The sequence below is a fragment of the Phalacrocorax carbo genome, chromosome 5 (assembly GCF_963921805.1).
Source record: "Phalacrocorax carbo chromosome 5, bPhaCar2.1, whole genome shotgun sequence".
Classification (NCBI taxonomy): Eukaryota; Metazoa; Chordata; class Aves; order Suliformes; family Phalacrocoracidae; genus Phalacrocorax; species Phalacrocorax carbo.
Window position 1 is genome coordinate 17002937 of NC_087517.1, and position 17435 is coordinate 17020371.

The window sequence follows — 17435 nt, forward strand, 5'->3', positions numbered from 1 at the left end:
ATATTTAATCAATTTTAGAGGCTGTTCTCTGCACTGGTTGGGGTTCTAAAGCACAAATTTGGCTTCATCTTGCTGATAGATTAAATGTCTAACTTAATTCCAGATATTGTGTACATGGGTAGATGTACACCTTCCTTTATTTGACTTTTTGAATTACAGGAAAAAAGGTGATGTAATATTAATTGAGATAACTTCACTTGTTTTTAAACTATCCTTTAAAGGTTGGTTTTTAAGATGCATTATTGAGATTTTTTTAAAAAAATCTAACAGGATTTAAATATTTTGTACTCCTAATACACACTTCAGATTTTTCCTGAAAAGTGGCATTGCCAGGATTAAAAGAAACGTGAAGAGACCAAGCAAGCTTATTGAAAGATTGAGTAATTATTTTGACAGCAAAGCATAAAATTTTCAAATAAACTTAGGAGAATTTTGATTCCTGAAAGGAAATGTTTAGCAGTGTTATTTTTTTTTCTAAAGTTATTGCATCCATTTTTCAGTAAGTGTTTATTTATATTTGACCTGGTTTTAACTCCTTTGTAAGTTTTCTGCACTTGTATGCCCATTTAGAGCTTCAGCTTTAAGATGTCGTCTGAGCCAGAAAGGGTAGATGAATTGAGTGCAAGCCTTTAATTTTGAGCTTCCTACTGGAGGGCAAACCAATGATTCTGTACCCACGTGCCTGGGAGCTCCCATTCCTCATTAAGCGTCTGTCAAGATTAGTGAGAGGCCTGTGATACAGGAAGTCTCAAAGCTGAACTAGCAGATAGCCTGAATTACTGTACTTCTGACCTCTAAACCCCAGAGAATATGGTTGGCTTACAAGAGTGCAGCATAGTAAGTGTAAGTTCATCTTGCTCATGTCATAACTAGCCTTTGCTAGAAGCGCTGTGAGTTAACACACATTGTAAGACTTCTGTTTTATAAGTTTGCATGCGGAGAATTATAAAGCCTCTGTTTCAATATCAAAATAAACAGAAATTTTAAGGTTCTTGTTGCCTCACAAGAAGAAAGAAATGGGTATTGGCAGATGATTATATCATTTTTGGCCCTTTTGTAGGTTGGCAGCGTTAACCCAGCAGAAGATTTCCGAACTCTGGTGAGGCAGAAAAATGCTGACTTCCGAGATGGTAAATTACTTTTATCAATCTTAATTATATTTAGTAGCATCTTCAGGGTTCAGTAAATGCAATCCATTTGTCTAAACATAAGTTTCTAGCACTATGTGAGATGCGCTGGAGCTTACTGCCTAGCTTCCAGTGACACCCAGCAAAGAAAGGTGTCACTCATAATTCCCATGTCAAAATTTGCCTTCCCCATTTGAAAGTCTCCGATAACTGTGTTCGTGTAAGGTGGCACTAGACAGCTGCATTGAGGCATGTGAGCAACTCCTCAGGTGTTTCTAACAGAAGAACCACTGGTACTGACTGCCTGCCTCATTCAGACTGGGTATCAGCTTCTCATCTGGCTTCGTGGGATCTTTCTGGCTTGAAGTGGAGGGCTGCTGGCTGTGAATGGTGTGAGAAACGTGTCTTCTGCTGTGTACTTATTCTGTTCTATGAAGAAATAAGGATCTGATGCCTGGGATTTAAATCTTCCCATGCAAGGATCGTTTCTTACTGCTTTTTGTGAGCAAAAGACAGCACGAGTGAATTCATGGTGTATAAGAAGGTGGTCTGTGACTCCTAAAGATGAGAGCAGGGTCTGTATGCACTGAATCTATTCTCAGCATACAGCAAGACAGGGTTTTGATGCAGAGGCAAGGAAGAATACCAAGCACAGTTCAGCCACTATCTTGCATGATCTAAGTCTGAAAATGCAAATAAATTACCATTTGTTTGTATGGTATTTCCCTACTGGAATAGCTATACAGAGACAGATGTAGTCCAAAGGTATCTTAAAAAGAACGTGCAAGTTGGATGGGGTCCTTTTTTCTTTTAAAGGATGATTTGAAGGTTGTAGCAAGATAAACCTCATCTGCTGTGTAGCCACTAATGTAGCATTTCTTTTTAAAGAAAGAAAAGTTTCCGGTGGTCCTGAAGGGAGGTGCTGGGTATTTCAACAAGGCCTTTGGTCCTTTTGGACATAGTTTGAGGAGTGTGTTCAGCAGTATATTGATTTCTGACATAGTCTGTTAAAGCCTACATAGCTGTTTCTCTCCAGCATTACCAGACGCCAGCTAGCCAGCTTTTTACGTGGATTTTGCATTAGATCCAGAAGAAATTGTTGAAAAAATATTTGGAGTTGTGTTCTCAAATTTTGGATATACTGAGATGCAGTAAAAAAAGCATTGTACAATAGATTAGAATACAGAAACTGTGAAACAGTTAACTACTTTGTTACAGTAATGAATTTTATCACGTAGGAAGGCTTTAAGGCAGAAATAAGTATAGAGATTACCCTTGAAGATGGTTTAACTAAAGAGTGCTTAAATATGTCCACTTGGTAGCTGTGCTGGAGATAACTGCAGTACATGTTTGGATGGCTTCTGAAATGTTCAGAAATCTGCTTTTATTTTTTGTGTGATCTGCTCTGTAATTATACGGCGTAGTTAGGCAGAATGTAGCGCAGTCACCCATTTAAAGGAGAGACAGGAGCCACTGTAAATAAAAACATGCTCTGCATATAACTTTTCTTCTACTGTTTAATCCTTTTTCTGCTTTAGAGCCTTTTAGGTAGCTTAATACATAAAACATTACAGGCATGTTTTTAATGGCTTGCTGTTTTGCATTCTGGTTATGTAAATAGTAAATTCTGCCTTAAAACTATTCAGTGGTTCTAAGGGTTTTTTTAGTGTAATTTTATATCCTATTTAATTATGAAACTTTTTTCCCCTCTGCTAGAACATGTGACTTTATCCCCTCCTGCAAAGACATTTTATGTGTGACATTCAAATAGTTTATTGGAAATTAAAATTACATTTTGTGTCAGGGTGCAGACAGGAGAATTACTAGGTTGCATCCTGTTTTGCTTCTTTCTTATATAAAAAGAGCATCCAGTGCAGTCTTCCAAACTGAATAGAGCCTGCATTCTCATTTTAAAACAAAATAGCAACAGAGTCCCTCCACAGGGAGGAGGAAGGCCTTTCAACTGTTTGACTGGGGGTGGGTTTCTTTGGGAGATAGAGAAGCTGTAGAAACAGGAAGTGTTGTACTTTAAATACTGACAGTACAGTGGCTTTTTAGTTAAGCTGCAAGTTAATGGCCACATCCTCTTCAGTCGACAAGTCTCTCACCAAAATGATAAAGTTATCAAGACCAAAGTATGGCAAGGGGAATATTTTTTTTTTAAACAGCTTGTAGGAAGTCTTGATGGTACATTTATCATTGAAAATGAGTACCAATGCATCTCCTGAGGTGGCTTCACTGGGATTTGATGATCAGGGTTTGTGCCATTCACACGAGAAGTCTAAGTGCAAGTTATACAGCCTGTGTCTGATGCCGTGACCCATGGGAGAACAGAGCAGGAGAAACAATGCATGCACTGTTAGAACTAGGTCACTAATGCGTAAATACATTTCTTTAGAAAACCTCAGTTTCAAATTGACAAGAATTTTAGACATAGGTTTTCTGAGACTGGAAGCTTAATTCCTGAAACAGTAATCAACTTAATTTTTAATGGACATCTGTGTAGTTTATTACAGTAGGGACCCACTTACAGCTTACGTGGTGAGTTGTGTGTGATGGTGTCAACTTACTGGTTAATGTTGATTGCTTATGTAACTAGTACTGTGTTACCCCTCCAGATATCTTTACTTTCTCGTTTGCATTCATGGCCAGAGAGATGTCATTTTATGCAGGTCTTATTTTGAGCAGGTTACAAGTGCACAGTCATCACAAAGAGCAGTCCTCTGATAACAGCTTCTGACATTTTTGTCAATGAATGCAAATAAAATAGATTAGTTTCCCTGAGTGGAATCTAATCATTACTCCCAAGGGTATAAAATGAGCTGCTTCACTGCTGCGGCTGCAGAGAAGACTCTCAAATGCGGTGAGTGCTTGCCATCTTTGTAATGCCAAAGGAGGAACCACATAACTACCAGTTCATCCCGTTCGACTGTTTATAGGTTTCCATCTATGACTGCATTTCTGGGGAGCAGAAGGTGTCTGACATGGGGTGTTGTATTTTCACAGGCTTCTGTAAGAGACAGGATGGCTTAATGGGGGGTAAAAAAGATACTGACGCATGCACAGAAAATTTAAAAACCAAAGAAAATACTATGCAAGTTTATAGGCCAGATTTCATTGCATCTTACAGGCCTTCTACCTGAGAACATGATGTCTGAAGTCCTGTAGTTAAAAGAGCTTTTTTATATTACTGATTGTGAGTGAAGAGACAAATCTGCAATGGCAACTGTAAGTTTATGGACATAAGAAAAAAATGTGCAGAGAAATATTGTACCAAATGCTCATTTTTATATCTATAGCAAATTTATTATTATTTTTATTTCTAGGCATTTCTAGAAAAATAAAGTTAAGAGTCAGTAATTGCACATGTAGATTTCAGAAAATATTCTGTTGTGTCTGAGTTGTCACACTTTTGCCACGACATGTAGACAGCTTCTTAAGTAAAATGCAGAACACTGGTTTTGTACTGGACGCTTCATATGCATAAAAGAATTGTGTATGAGAGATTTGCAATGGGAATTTATCAGACAGTTGCAACAAAGATGATATTTTATTGCAAGATTTTCTGTAGAAATGTGTATAGTTAACTGCCTTTCTAGACCTAAGATAATGAAAAAACCAACCTAGTATTTACTTTCACTTTTTGTTGGCATATGTCTTTGCAGTTTGTCTGCATTTTTATCTTACTGGATGTTTTTGTGTATTTCAGACTATTCATGCTCTACTGCTAGGTAGGCCAAATCCAGAGACTAGTTTGATGAAAATGATTCAGACATTAGGAGAGTATTTGCAAACCAAATACTTGAGTATATAAAATCACTTTGAAGTTTTCTGTATGTCTGCTTCACAGAGAAGATGAAGCCAGATTTGTCTTTGAAGGGCATAGCAATCGGGTGAGATGCAAAGCTCTGAGTTGCAACAGAATTTGGATTAGATGTTACGGGGGAAAAAAATATAAAAATCACAATGACAGTAATCAAACATGGAAAGAGGGGCCCAGAGAACTTGGAGACTCTCCATCTTTGGAGCTACTGGGCACTCAAGTCTGTGGAGCACTGAGCCTCCTGATCCACAGCGACCCCACTTTGCAGTGGGGATTTGGACTATATGTCCTTCAGACATCCAGCCTAAGTCATTCTGATCCGTACCCACAGGCCATTTAGAGGCACCATTTCAAAACTGAACAGGACCTCATAAGACACTTCAGTCGTTCAACAGCTCTTGATTTTACAATTCTTATTTCTTGGCTTAAAGATGAAGTCCTTAAGAATTAGGACAGTTTCCAGTTTAGAATAGCTTTCTTCTTTTCAGTTACAAAGAGATCATACTTACAGAGTAGTTTAAAATTAATTATCAGGTGGTTTAACACATTTGTCAGTGACTCTTACTTTAAGCACTGTCCATTAATACAAATCATTACCACCTCCAGTGGATAAATCAAAAGATTGGGAACAACAGGGGTCTTTCATCTACAGAAATAATTACTTTTTAACCCTGATTAATTTGGGGCGGGAATCCCCAAGGAGTTGAATTTAGACTGTAACACAGTTTTATCTATTATTATTCTGTAATCTGGTTGGCACAGTAATCAAGACCAAGGACTGAACTGAACAAACAGGAGAATACAACTACACCTTTGTACTGTAAATAGAGAAAACAGGTGAATATAATTGTTCATGACATACTTCAGAAGAAGTAACAGCACTATGGAATGTATTTTAGAGTAGAGAATGTGCCTGAATGCCAGTGGAGAAGGGATTAAATTCTGTTAGAACTGAAAGATATTCTATTCAAAGGGTTTGGTTTGGTTTTTAACCTGTAGTTCTCCAGCCTTTAATCACTATATTTATTATCTAACCAGTCAGGGACAGTAGACGGAGGAAGCAAGAGATAAAAATTTCTTGGGATGATCTGCAGAACTTGACGGTTATTAGTAGTGCTAGAATTCCAGTTTATGCAAAATGTATTTCATTTTACTTAAATGTGTGAGGGAACGAGGCGGGTTGAGAGAGAGGAGAAATATTATTATTACACAGCAGTGGCTTAAATACGCTGTCAGTTTGTAACTCTAGAACCTGCGCTACAAACCCCAGTGCCTGAGGTTTGTCTGGGACACATCAGAGTTAATGCTAATATTCACAGATGAGTTAGAACTGGATCTTTATGCGCAACATGCCTGCTTGCAAAAGTAGAGCAATCTACTTTTTACAACACCCAAAAACTAAAGCTTCACACTAATGGAAAAGCAGATGATGGGAAGGGAAGAAAGAAAGAAAATTCTCAGACCTAGAAGTGTAAAGGAACAGAATCCAGTTTGGAGAACTTCCAGTTATAATCCTTTTGGGCTGTCTCTGGTATTGTTTTTGGCCCCCTGAAGTAATTTGGTAGTCTAATCAGAACACAGGAATTTTATCTATTTTAAATTCATCAGTCATTGGCCTGTCATTTAAGGGAGATCCAATGGACAGACCCAATTTTAGCCAAGCTGTTTCAAGTTGGTAGAAGAATCTGACTTAAAACATTGTTGCCATGTAACCTGTTTCCTGCATATATTCTGGTCTTTCAGAGCCTGGTAAAACATTGCAGGGTTTTTTTGGTTCCTTACAACAGATTTCAAAAGGAGGCAGCTCACAGTCAGTAGCAAGAAAAGTCTTTTCTTCTGATGCCTGCCAGGGCAATCAAATGGAAAGGCATTTAAAAAAAAAATTAAATGCAAAAGAAGTAGTAGAGTGTCTGATAATTTCAAACAGTGTGCTGGAATCATTCTGACAGTAAAGGCTTTTATTGCACCCTCGTAGTGCCTGGGGTTTTAATTTAACACATCAATGAAAAGGCAGCATATAAAAAAACCTACCACCACCACTGAAAACACCAGCAGGACTTGCTTTTATTAGTGCAATCATAAGAAATTAGAATGTTTAATGAGAAAATCGTTAACCATGGAAAAAATGGACTGACTTAACTTGGGTAGCTTAAGTAGTGAGACTTCAATTTAGTTTGTCGGCTACTGGTAAAATAAATTAAGAGTGAGCTGATCACCTCCGGAGCAGTAGGCACTTCAGCATGCTTTCTTGGGTGATAGTTGCTATTGGACAGAACTATTATCTGCCTCTGTTTAGAAACTTTGTAGAGACATAAGCTAGTGGGAAAGTATGGAACACGTCTTGTTTCACTGTTTTCAGAGATGCTGCCTTCAGATTCAGTTCAGATAGGCATTCTGTAGAGCTTAAGTATAACAGCTAGGGCTCCGTATGCTTACAGCGAGCGGATGGAGTACAGTATTTAAACAATGTCTGCTTCTCGTTGTGTTTACTTATCCTTGTTTCTTCCATCACTATGGCAGATGATTTTCTATGTTGATGTTTCTGTGGCTGAAATAGTTGCAGTGACATCTCTGCCCATAACATCTGAACTTAGTGTCTGTAGGTCAGACTAAAGATTCTACTAATCCAGCAACCTGTCTTTAACAGTACAAGAACAGGACAGGCAGATGCTGTGACTTGTCCAGAATGCTTTCCTGCATTTTCTTCCTCAATGGCAACATCATCTTTAAAATGCCTTGATAGATTTCCTCTTTTAAGAATTCTGAGAATTTGGTTCAAGCATTTTTTTAAAGTTGTTAAAACTTCTAGCATCCCACAGCAGCCTGTGGTAAAGAGGTTAACTGCTTTTCTTTGAAGAGGTACATTTTTTTTTTCATTTGTTCTTAACCCAAATCTTTGCTCTTGTTTTGAGAGAGGCAGTGGACTATCACTGGTTATTCCTTTTCATGGTGCTGATGAGTTTGTAGATCACTGTCGTATGCTCTTCACACTTGTCTCTTCCCAGGCTGAGGTATCTGCAGAGGGTGGAACTGGACAGTTCCTCACCTGTAATTAAACATGAAGAAAATAAAGTATTGAAATCCAGCAGAATTTAGTTGGGCTTGCAGAGGTCTTCGTGACATTCTCACTTGTCACGTTTGCAGAGTTTTACAGCTACCTACCTTTTAGGAGCTCAACAGTGAGGACGAAACTGGTGCTCCCCGTCTTGCTGGTACAAGTCTCATTGTTTGTCTCTGCTTCTTTCTGTCAGGCATGCACAGTTTATAATACTTATGTCCGTAATCATAAACAGCATTGCCCTGATGAAAAATCATCAAACTGCCTGTACAGAGACAAGATACACTCTAATGTCAATAACAAGGTAGTGTTTTAACTCCAATCACCTACAGCTGTTGTTTTGATGTTATTAAACCTTCATTCTAAATGTAACACTTTTATTGAAATATGCGTGTGTTTCAAAGGATGTTTAGGGGATATGCTTTGCCTTGTAGAACATAACCTCCCTTAGCTTTAGGATCCCAAATATTCTGGGTTTATTTTCTATCAAACAAGCTAGGCCAGTGCTTTTTTTTCTTGGCTTTCAGGGAAAGACTTTTGCCTTGACCATGCTTGGGTTTCTTCCTAGTATATCTAGCTTTTCCAGAGAGGCTGAAACAATTGTCAGTAGTTTGGATAACAGCTATCAACTTGAGTAGCTTGAGGTGGTATGGGGGATGATTAACTCTTTTGATGAATGTGGAGTAGAGAGATATAAAGGAAAAATATGTTTTTGTCTTGAAATTGTGCATTCTTCGATTTATTTATTTCTCCTTGTCTTTCAGTGAGTCAGCAGCTGATAAGGCGCATTGATCAGTTCCTGGAAAATAAAGGTTCACAGTACTACATGAAAGGGATCGATTGCATCAGAGTTTTCAGAGAGGAGGCCATGAAGGTAATGTTAATATGTGAAAACTCTCATCCCTTTCAAATTAAAGACATGATGGGCCTATTTGCTTATTAGAAACTGGATAATTTATTGCTACAGCAAAAAGAATTGATTTGTAGGTTAAAACCTGTTGTGCTGTTTGAAAGTTTAGAAATATATTTTCATGTTATACGTCTTTATTCTTACTGGAATGGGGGCTAGCTTCTCTGGTATTATTTGCTATTGTTTGTTTTCTTTTAAACATAAAAATACAAGGCCTGTGACCTGATGCTTGTAAAAGAAAAATGAGCAATCCTACAAATTTCTTCTTAACTAAAGCTAGTTACAAGAAAGTCTTCCTAGCTTTGTGAAAGGCAGTTTCTGTAGCTCACCTTTCCTTAGAACCCTTCATTTTAGGAGAGAGAAAACCCAAAATCTCTACTGACTTCTGTGTTCACCATGTTAGATGACTTAATGAAGAATAAATTTTGCAGTGCTCTTTAGTAATCTACTTTAATATTTCCCTGTTATCTTGCTGTTATTTCAGCTGTCCAAGGTGCAGTGCTTTAATGATTTTCTGCAGGCTCTGAAGTCAAAGGTGGAACACAAAGCCTTAGCTGATTTCTGGGAGGTACTGATACAAGGTAGGATGGCATTAAAAAAAAAAGTATTAGTAGTTGTATTATCTATTATGTAAGAAAAAACTTTGTTAGCAGTGGGACACTTAAACTAACCTCAGAGCAGCATTTTGATACGGTTCATTCCTGCAGCCTGTTTTTTTTTTTAAAAAAAATCTTCCGCGTTGCAACTTCCTTTTTTGCACCAGTAGTTTCATATCAGCAATATCCATAATGCCTTGCCAAGTCTTGTTGAAATGATAAATTAATTACGGAAGAAGAGAGACAAATTAAATGTTACAGGGTAAGGAGAAGAAGATACAATTTCAGCTGAATTTCAGAATAAATGGAAAAAACTCATGCAGCAGAGATATAAAAAGATTCTTCCAAATTAAGCTTCAAAAAAGGCATAGATAGCATTGAAATATGTCACTGATCATTTTGTGTTTAAGCAACCTGAAGGACAGAATATGTGGTAATATGACACCTACTTATGATTAAACTGGGAGATATAAGGCAGTGCAATTCCAAAAGACATTCAGAGACTACGCAAGTGATAAATAAAGGAACATTTTCACAAATATGCAACATGGTGGACTAAAAAAAAATCTTTTACGTCATACTCTTGGTTTTAATTGGAACCAGTGCTAAGAAAATCTGTTAAATGCCCAGCTGTAACTCCTAAGAGTTCGTGCTATAAAATGCAATTATATGCTTTTGTGTAGTGCCTTTCAAAATTATGAACTCCAGACACTCTGTAGCATCTACTTTGTTCAACTTTTTCAAAATAAAAGATAGGTATGTGTTCAGTAACACAATACAACAGCACAAGAAAACAGTGAAAGAATATTACATCCAGTAGTATTGTAGGGGACCTTCTCTGAAGAAATTTTAATTAAAAAAACCCAACAAACCCAAACAAAAATAAAAACAAACCAAAACAACAACAACAAAAAACCCCAAACCCAACAAACTTTGGAAGTAGGAAACCTGGGTCTTCTAAAGCCATGCTCGAATAGTGTTTTAATAATTTTTAGCTGGTACAAACTAGAGTTTTTAACGACTGGAGTATATTTTTTGAAAAAAAAATTATAAATACAAACAGATGATATTTTCATACAAAACAGATTATCTTCTTGTGAGAGGTTGAGAAAATCATGGTGCTTTATGCATAATCTAGCTGCTCTCACTAGGTAGCTTAAATTGCTTTTCACTTGCTGCTACCAAAAGCAGAAGTCCTCTTTTCCCTGCTTCTTGCCACATGACCCATCCATCCCCTCTTTTCTACCAAATGTGGCACGCATTGGGCCTTGTCATGAGCAACTGCAGTCACCAGAAGAGGATGGATGTGAGTTAATGAGTTAGTAACTCAGGAGCAAGGCTGTTTGGCAAGTCCACTTTTCTCATGCAACCCTGCCATGTAGTTCTGTGGCACATTAAGGTGGCGTGACGCTTGTGCTGCTGCTGAAACCTTTATGAATCCACTGTTCTTTGCTTTCACACCAACAGCTTCTTTATATTCAGGCACAAGCATTTGTGTAGCCAAGAGATGAGCTAGACTGGAAAAACTATTGCGGTAAAAAATAGTGTGGGGGATTTTTGTGGGGTTTTTTTCCTTTTTTTTTTATGAGGGGCTACTGCACAGGATGGTGATGCTGACATAACAAAGGAGCAAAGAGCAAAGTGGGGGCAGGACCAGCACTTTGGTGGCCAGACTCTAGGTAATCACAGCATAAGTTGTGTATGTTAGGAGTTAATTTCTCAAAGGCTGGTAAGGACTCAAGACCATGCTGTGAATGATTGAAAGTGTAATTTCTGATAGATTTTCAGCATTTCATCTGTGATCTATGATTTCAGTGTCTCATTAGTTTGATTGTCATAATATTAGCAGTTTCCTAAATGGATGCTTCCACAAGCTTATGAATATGCTCATTAATTTATTTTTATATCATAGTTGACTCTCAACAACCCCAGGCAATGTTACAGGCATGGGGAGGAGTGGCTGGAAAGCTGCCTGGCAGAAAAGGACCTGGGGGTGTTGGTCGGTAGCCAGCTGCGTATGAGCCGGCAGTGTGCTCAGGTGGCCAAGAAGGCCAACAGCATCCTGGCTTGTATCAGGAATAGTGTGGCCAGCAGGACTGAGGAAGTGATTGTCACCCTGTACTCGTTGGTGATGAGGCCACACCTTGAATACTGTGTTCAGTTTTGGGCCTCTCACTACAAGAAAGACATTGAGGTGCTGGAGCATGTCCAAAGAAGAGCAATGAAAGTGGTGAAGGATCTAGAGCACAAGTTATCTGAGGAGCGGCTGAGGGAGCTGGGGTTGTTTAGCCTGGAGAAAAGGAAGCTGAGGGGAGACCTTATTGGTCTCTACAACTACCTGAAAGGAGGTTGTAGTGAGGTGGGTGGTCAGTCTCTTCTCCCTAGTAGCAAGCGATAGGGCAAGAGCAAACGGCCTCAAGTTGTGTCAGGGGAGGTTTAGATTGGATATTAGGAAAAACTTCTTCACCGAAAAGGGTTGTCAAGTTCTGGAACAGGCTGCCCAGGTTGGTGGTTGAGTCACCACCCCTGGAGGTATTTAAAAGACATGTACATGTAGTGCTTAGGGGCATGGTTTAATGGTGGACTTGGTAGCTGTTAGGTTAATGGTTGGATCTGATGATCTTAAAGGGCTTTTCCAGCCTAAATGATTCTGTGATTCTATGAGTCATTTATGCAAGTCACATTTTCCTTTGAGCAATATTTTTTTATTTTTGCTGGTGGTGATGACACATTCAGAAGTTGGAAGACTTTTTTTCATTTCTAACATTAAGTGCATTTTTGGGAAGCCTTCTAATGATATTTTTATATCTTATTTTTTTTAGACAGAATTTCTTTGATCACTAAAGATGAAGCAGAGGGAAGTTTGGTGACTAGCGAAGACGCTGAAAAGGTAACATTTTTTTAATAAGCATCTATTTGTATAGAGCCTGTTCTGTGAAACAGAAGATTCTTTCTTATGTGGATAAATCTTTAGATGAGTGAACTAGGATTCATATGAAGGAATAAGAGTGTCCTTTTGCCACACAGTTGAAATTGCCCCAATTCAGAGCAAAAATAATTCCCTAGCATGTACCACAGCATTTCCTTTAATTAGTCTTTAGAAAGTAGCATGTATTGACATTATTATCTGAAAATATTCTCTACAAAAACCAGAAACTTTAGGAACTCAGTTCAGTAGAACAGCAATAGACTATTTATATATGCCAGATCACTATTTGGGCTTGATAAAAAGAACTGTGATCTCATTGTTGTCACACGAGTTCAAAAATCAGGATACTTTTTTTTCTAAAGGCGTTACGAACTCTAGCAATATACAGTTGCTATGGCTAGTTTTCACCATATATGCAACAATATCAGTATTTTCCACTTTATGCAGCTCTTGTGGATTGATGGACATCGTAGATGATGCTGTTATTATTATTGGCGATCATATTCGATCCTTTCGGAAACAAAAGGTTTGGTGTATTTGCAGGTATTTTTTTTCTACAGAAATATAACGTTTCTGTAACTGCAGTGATGAATCAAGGATGTCACAGTTACAAAGCAGCAAATTCTAACAGGCAGAATGGTGCCTTCTGTTTGAAAGAAAGCAGAATACAGAGTTGCTGTCAAAAATTGTACTTGTATGGAGAGGATAAGACGGGCATTCTTGTATCAGGCTGCTAGCCTGATACCACTTTCCGGGCTCGGCCGTCCAGCCAGTTTTTAACCCAGCGCAGAGTGCATTTGTCCAAGCCGTGAGCAGCCGGCTTCTCCCAGAGAATGCTGTGGGAGACAGTGTCAAAGGACTTACTGAAGTCCAAGTAGACAACATCCACAGCCTTCCCCTCATCCACTAAGCAGGTCACCTTATCATAGAAGGAAACCAGGTTAGTGAGGCAGGACCCCCCCTTTCATAAAGCCATGCTGGCTGAGCCTGATCCCCTGGTTGTCCTGCACATGCCGCATAATGGCATTCAAGACGATCTGCTTCATGACCTTTCCCGGCACTGACGTCAGGCTGACGCCTGTAGTTCCCCGGATCCTCCTTCTGACCCTTCTTGTAGCGGGGTGTCACATTCACTAGTTTCCAGTCATCTGGGACCTCCCCAGTTGACCAGGACTGCTGATAAGTGATGGAGAGTGGCTTGGCAAGCTCCTCTGCCAGATCCCTTAGTATCCTTGGGTGGACCCCATCCGGCCCTATGGACTTGTGAACATCCAGGTGAAGCAGCAGGTCGGTGACTGCCACCTCTTCAACAACTGGGACTTCATTCTGCATACTGTCTCCATCCCCCAGCACAGGGGCCTGACAACCCTGAGGATGACCAGTCTGACTATTAAAGACTGAGGCAAAGAAAGCATTAAGTACCTCAGCCTTCTCCTCATCTTTCCTGGCAAGGTTACCTTCTGCATCCAACAAAGGAGGGAGATTCTCCCTGGCCCTCCTTTTGTCACTGATGTATTTATAAAAACATTTTTTGTTATCTTTAACGGTGGCGGCCAGTTTAAGTTCCAGCTGGGCCTTCGCCTTCCTAATCTTCTCCCTGCATAACCTTACAACATCCTTGTAGTCCTCCTGAGTCACCTGCCCCTTCTTCCAGAGGCGGTAAGCTCTCCTTTTTTTTCTGGAGTTCCAGCCAAAGCTCACTATTCAGCCAAGCTGGTCTTCTCTCCCACCTGCTCGATTTAGCACATGGGGACGGCCTGCTTCTGTGCCTTTGAGACTTCCTTCTTTAATAACATCCAGCCTTCCTGGACTCCTTTGCCCTTCAGGACTGCCTCCCAAGGGACTCTGTTAACCAGACTCCTTAACAGTCCAAAGTCTGCCCTTCTGAGTTCAGGGCAGTGGTTTTGCTGACCCTCTTCCTTACTTCTCCAAGAATCAAGAACTCTATCATGTCATGGTCCCTGAGCCCCAGACAGCCTTCACCCTCCAGGCCTTCTCTGTTCGTAAACAGCAGGTCCAGCTCCCCTGGTTGGCTCGCTTACCAACTGCGTCAGGAGGTTATCTCCCACACACTCCAGGAACCTCCGAGACTGCTTTCTCTCTGCTGTGTTGTACTTCCAGCAGATATTTGGTAAGTTGAAGTCTCCCATGAGAACAAGGGCTAGAGATTGTGAGACTTCAGCCAACTGCTTGTAGAGTACTTCATCTGTCTCCTCATCCTGGTTGGGTGGTCTATAATAGACTCCCACCAGGATATCTGCCTTATTGGCCTTCCCCTGATCCTTACCCATAAGCACTCAACCTTATCATTACCCTCGTTGAGTTCTAGACAGTCAAAACACTCTAACATACAAGGCTACCCCTCCACCTCTCCTTCCTTGCCTGTCCCTTCTAAAGAGCTTGTAGCCATCTGTTGCAGTGCTCCAGTTGTGTGAGTCATCCCACCATGTTTCCGTGATGGCGACCACATCATAGTTTCCGTGGCACACAATGGCTTCCGGCTCCTCCTGTTTGTTGCCCATGCTGCGTGCATTGGTATAAATGCACTTCAGCTGATCTATTGATCTCTTCTCCAACACAGGCATGCTACCCCTAGGCTCATTCCTAGCAAGCCTGGTTTTATCCCCTCCCCCCTTTGTATCTAGTTTAAAGCCCTCTCAAGGAGGCCTGCTAATTCCTGAGCCAGAATCCTTTTTCCCCCTTTGGGGATTCTATGGGTGAATTGGTGAGTGGGTAAAAGGTTGTATTTTAGAAACTGCTTTTTTCATCTGTAAGAATTTACCTCAAGGTGAAGAATGCACAGAAATGTCATGAAAATGAAAAGCTAACAAACTAAGAGTCCAGCAAGCTAAGAACTTGTGCAGAGTACAAATGACAGAATATGATGGTTTCTTCTAGATATGGAGGACCTACTGGCTGTTTCTCATGAGTCATAATTTTATAGAGCAACTTTTTCCTCAGTGGTGGTTTTAAAGAGTGTCAGGTTTTGTTCTATATTCCAAATGCTATGAATTTACTTGGAAACTTCCTAAGACAGTATGTTTCTTGAGAACTTCACTTCCTAGTCTGAAACTACCTTTGATGCTCAAAACCTGCTAATACTGTGTGAAATAGCCACTGTGCCTTAAGAAGATCTCCACTAGCCACGAAGACCTTATAGCATAGTGTTGTCTTAACTGTGAGCTTGTGGTAGCTAAAAAATACTGTGCCTGCATAGGAATGCAACACAAATTAGAGTATCAAGCACTAGATTTAGAGCTGCCAGGCTAAGCTAGAACAAAGCATCTGTACACTGACTTCAAAATTACTTTTCTGTTTAACATCATCTTACAGTCAGCCAGGTGTTGCAATACAGGAAATTCTTTTGTGGTTGATTTAAGGTCCTACAACAGCCATAACTTCCCTTTAAAATAGGGGAAGCGAGATCGCATGAAATCAGCTCTGCAACAGAGTTACCTAACATGGCAGTTACCTTGACTTCAAGAATAAGTGGGTTGCATTTCTTTGTTAACTAGGCGGTTGACAATCCCAGTTATGCACTAGATAAGCACCTCCCCACACACTCTCCAGATCCAAACACAGAACCCTGATTTGCTGTTGTCTGTCGAGGGCTTATATGACTTTTGACTTAAGAAACCAGAAGACGGCATATTCTTGGAGTAAGATCTGTAGGGATAGAAAATTTTATCTTGAGACTATGGGCTGATCTAAAATATAGCTGTTCTTGGTTCAGTTAAACCTGCAGTGTTACCTGTGTGATACAAAGCCAGCATTTTCCTAGGTCTATAGTAGATATAAAAAATGGTTCATTTGTTTTCTATACTGAAGGTGATACACTAAAGGGTTATAGTGGATCTTTTAAAATATCACACAATGGAGTAAGATGCAAGTTTTCTTCGCCTCTGTAATAGGTCACATGCAAGCATGTAGGTCAAGGGATTGGCTGTCCGTGTAGTCCTACATGATACACAACCCTTTTCTCTTATGTGCAGATCGCTAGCTGATAGCAATTTCAGGACTCTTTTGCATATATAAGATTTCAGGTTTATAGGGTTGCTGTTTGAAGGACAAAGGAAGACTTACAAGGCTACTTCTTAGAGAGATAACACATAAGAATTTTCTGTTTCTTTTTGGTTGAGCTAGGTTAGCCATGCATATTTTCCTATCACTGAGAAAAATTATTTTAGGTAGGGTTTGGTTTTTTTTTTCTGCAATAGTGGAGATACTCTTTTTAGAGCATGAAGATGATAGGTTAAAAGAGCAGAAATGTCAGGTGCTTTTTCTGGTTGCTTTGGGGAAGATAATGGATTTCAGCACAACTATTATATGTAATTTGCTTTTGCATCAATGTAAAACAGGTTTTAGAAAAAAAACAATTCGATGTTCAGCATTTGATGGAAACTTAAGGTTTCAATTTACTGCAAATCTTCATCATACATTTCTTTAGCTTTTAGCTTTCTTTACCTAATTTAGTGTGGGAAAGCTAATTTTGAAAACTTTGAAAAATGTGCTACTTTCAGAAATACCATTTTACTCTTAATTAACTATGTAAAATGAAATTTGATCTGGCACAAAAAGCCTTTCAGAGCTGACAATGTCATTAGCTTTTAGTTTCATAGTGTGTGCTTGATATTGCTACTAGGTTGAGAACTTTTCCAGCAAGAAAGATACACAGACATACGGCGTCTTGAAATTCTAATTCCTTCTGGCCCTGTCACCTTCCAATTTTTTAGCGGCTACAAAATCTATATGATAAGTTGAAGTCAACATGTTAAAACAGGAGTGTTATCTGAGGAGTAAGCTTTCTACATTCGTCTTGGATGTTGCTGTTTAAGATGTTGAAAAGGTCTGACCTTTGGGTAGTGAGACAATAAGGCAGAGGTTGTCTACACCCTCAGTCTTTGGTGTTAACCAAAAGCGGTGTATTTGCTCTTCATCCTAATGGATATGATATCTGGTACTTTTCCACAATGGGATGCAGCAGGTAACTTC

At 39.4% G+C, this 17435-nt stretch overlaps 1 protein-coding gene across 2 annotated transcripts in view; it reads left to right on the forward strand.

Annotated features, from left to right (window-relative positions):
* Positions 1–17435, forward strand: part of XRCC5 (X-ray repair cross complementing 5) — a 57000-nt gene that overhangs the window by 35630 nt on the left and 3935 nt on the right. For both annotated transcript variants that reach the window (XM_064451303.1, XM_064451301.1), the window contains exons 16-19: positions 1061–1130; positions 8773–8882; positions 9403–9499; positions 12337–12404. In XM_064451303.1, the coding sequence (XP_064307373.1) occupies positions 1061–1130; positions 8773–8882; positions 9403–9499; positions 12337–12404 (345 nt within the window). The remainder of the gene's footprint in view (positions 1–1060; positions 1131–8772; positions 8883–9402; positions 9500–12336; positions 12405–17435) is intronic.